General features: G+C 49.3%; 1 protein-coding gene across 1 annotated transcript; it reads left to right on the top strand.

The window, feature by feature from the left end:
• Positions 1-583: 583 nt before the first annotated feature.
• Positions 584-1,020, top strand: H310_09260 (hypothetical protein; the record flags this gene model as incomplete). Its single annotated transcript, XM_008875285.1, has 2 exons — positions 584-792; positions 844-1,020. Exons 1-2 carry the CDS (start codon positions 625-627, stop codon positions 1,018-1,020), a joined length of 345 nt encoding a protein of 114 aa, XP_008873507.1. The 5' UTR covers positions 584-624.
• Between the last annotated feature and the right edge of the window lie 110 nt (positions 1,021-1,130).

Genomic DNA, 1,130 nt, shown 5'->3' with positions numbered 1-1,130 from the left:
GAAGGATTAGCATGGGATCCCCATCAGGATAGTGCGACACTATTTTTATATAGAAACAATGTGATGCCCATACATTCATCCATACGTTTCTATTCAAGCAAATGCCATTCGACATCACTAGTGGAAAATGCCATCTCGAACTGATTCATCCATGTTTTCTATGTTTTCTATATAGAACGAGGTATGCCCTCGATCGCACAAATCGCAATCGCGCTGAGTATGGAGTAGCTGAACCCTTGTTTTTTAACTGTGTAACAGCGATGAGCGCGCTGCGGAAGGACAGAACTAGGCATTACAACGTTTTACAGTGCCTCAAATCAACCAATTAGAGACCTCTAATTCAAATTCTGTATTTGTCCTATCATGGACTGGCATTGAGTGTGAACCAATCAGAGATTGCGATAGTCGCTGAAGCATGTTTAGCCAATCATGGACTAAGAAGGAATTTTGCTTCTGGTCTTGTGTGTGAAATCTACAAATCCCACTGCAAATTTAATGATGGTACAACGCTTGCGAGTTTTCCCGGTTCACTGTATCGTGCTACAGTATTTATCATCGAGCAGGACGTCGTCGATAGATGCAATAGATGTATTATTTCGGGAGCCTGCATGACAGGCACATCACATGCACATCGTCCGGCTGCTTGGCACGATGGACGGCGACGACGCCAGCCACGTTTACTTCAAGACGACAGCGGCGTGTGTGATCTGGGCTGCATCTGCCCTCGCATGCGTTGCACGTTTGTACCTACCCGTGCTTGCTGCCGCCTGCAACGAAGTGACGACGATGGTGGTTGGAGGCCTCTTCCTCGTTGGATCTGTGGCACACGTCATGCCTGATTAGGTCGAGACCGCATGCGTGACGCTCGCAGGCGTCGATTTCATGCTCTTCCCAACGGCGTATGCAATGTACGCGCTCGGGTATATGCTACTGCTGGGGCTCGAAGTCCTTGCACTCCGGCTCGATGCTCACATACGGTCGTCTGCTCTTAAGAAGGTCGCCCGACCACGTCACTCCTAGGCTTCAGGGCGAGTCCACTTGTCAAATCTGTCGCTCCGTCTTCTCAACCGTCCATGTTTGTTACCATGATGCTCTTTGGCGTGCTCTCGTTCCACGCGTTCCTTGAAGGC

This window comes from Aphanomyces invadans (genome assembly GCF_000520115.1).
Source record: "Aphanomyces invadans strain NJM9701 unplaced genomic scaffold supercont1.20, whole genome shotgun sequence".
NCBI lineage: Eukaryota > Oomycota > Saprolegniomycetes > Saprolegniales > Verrucalvaceae > Aphanomyces > Aphanomyces invadans.
The sequence above is the reverse complement of the archived record's forward strand: the minus strand, read 5'-3'. Positions and strand labels throughout refer to the sequence as shown.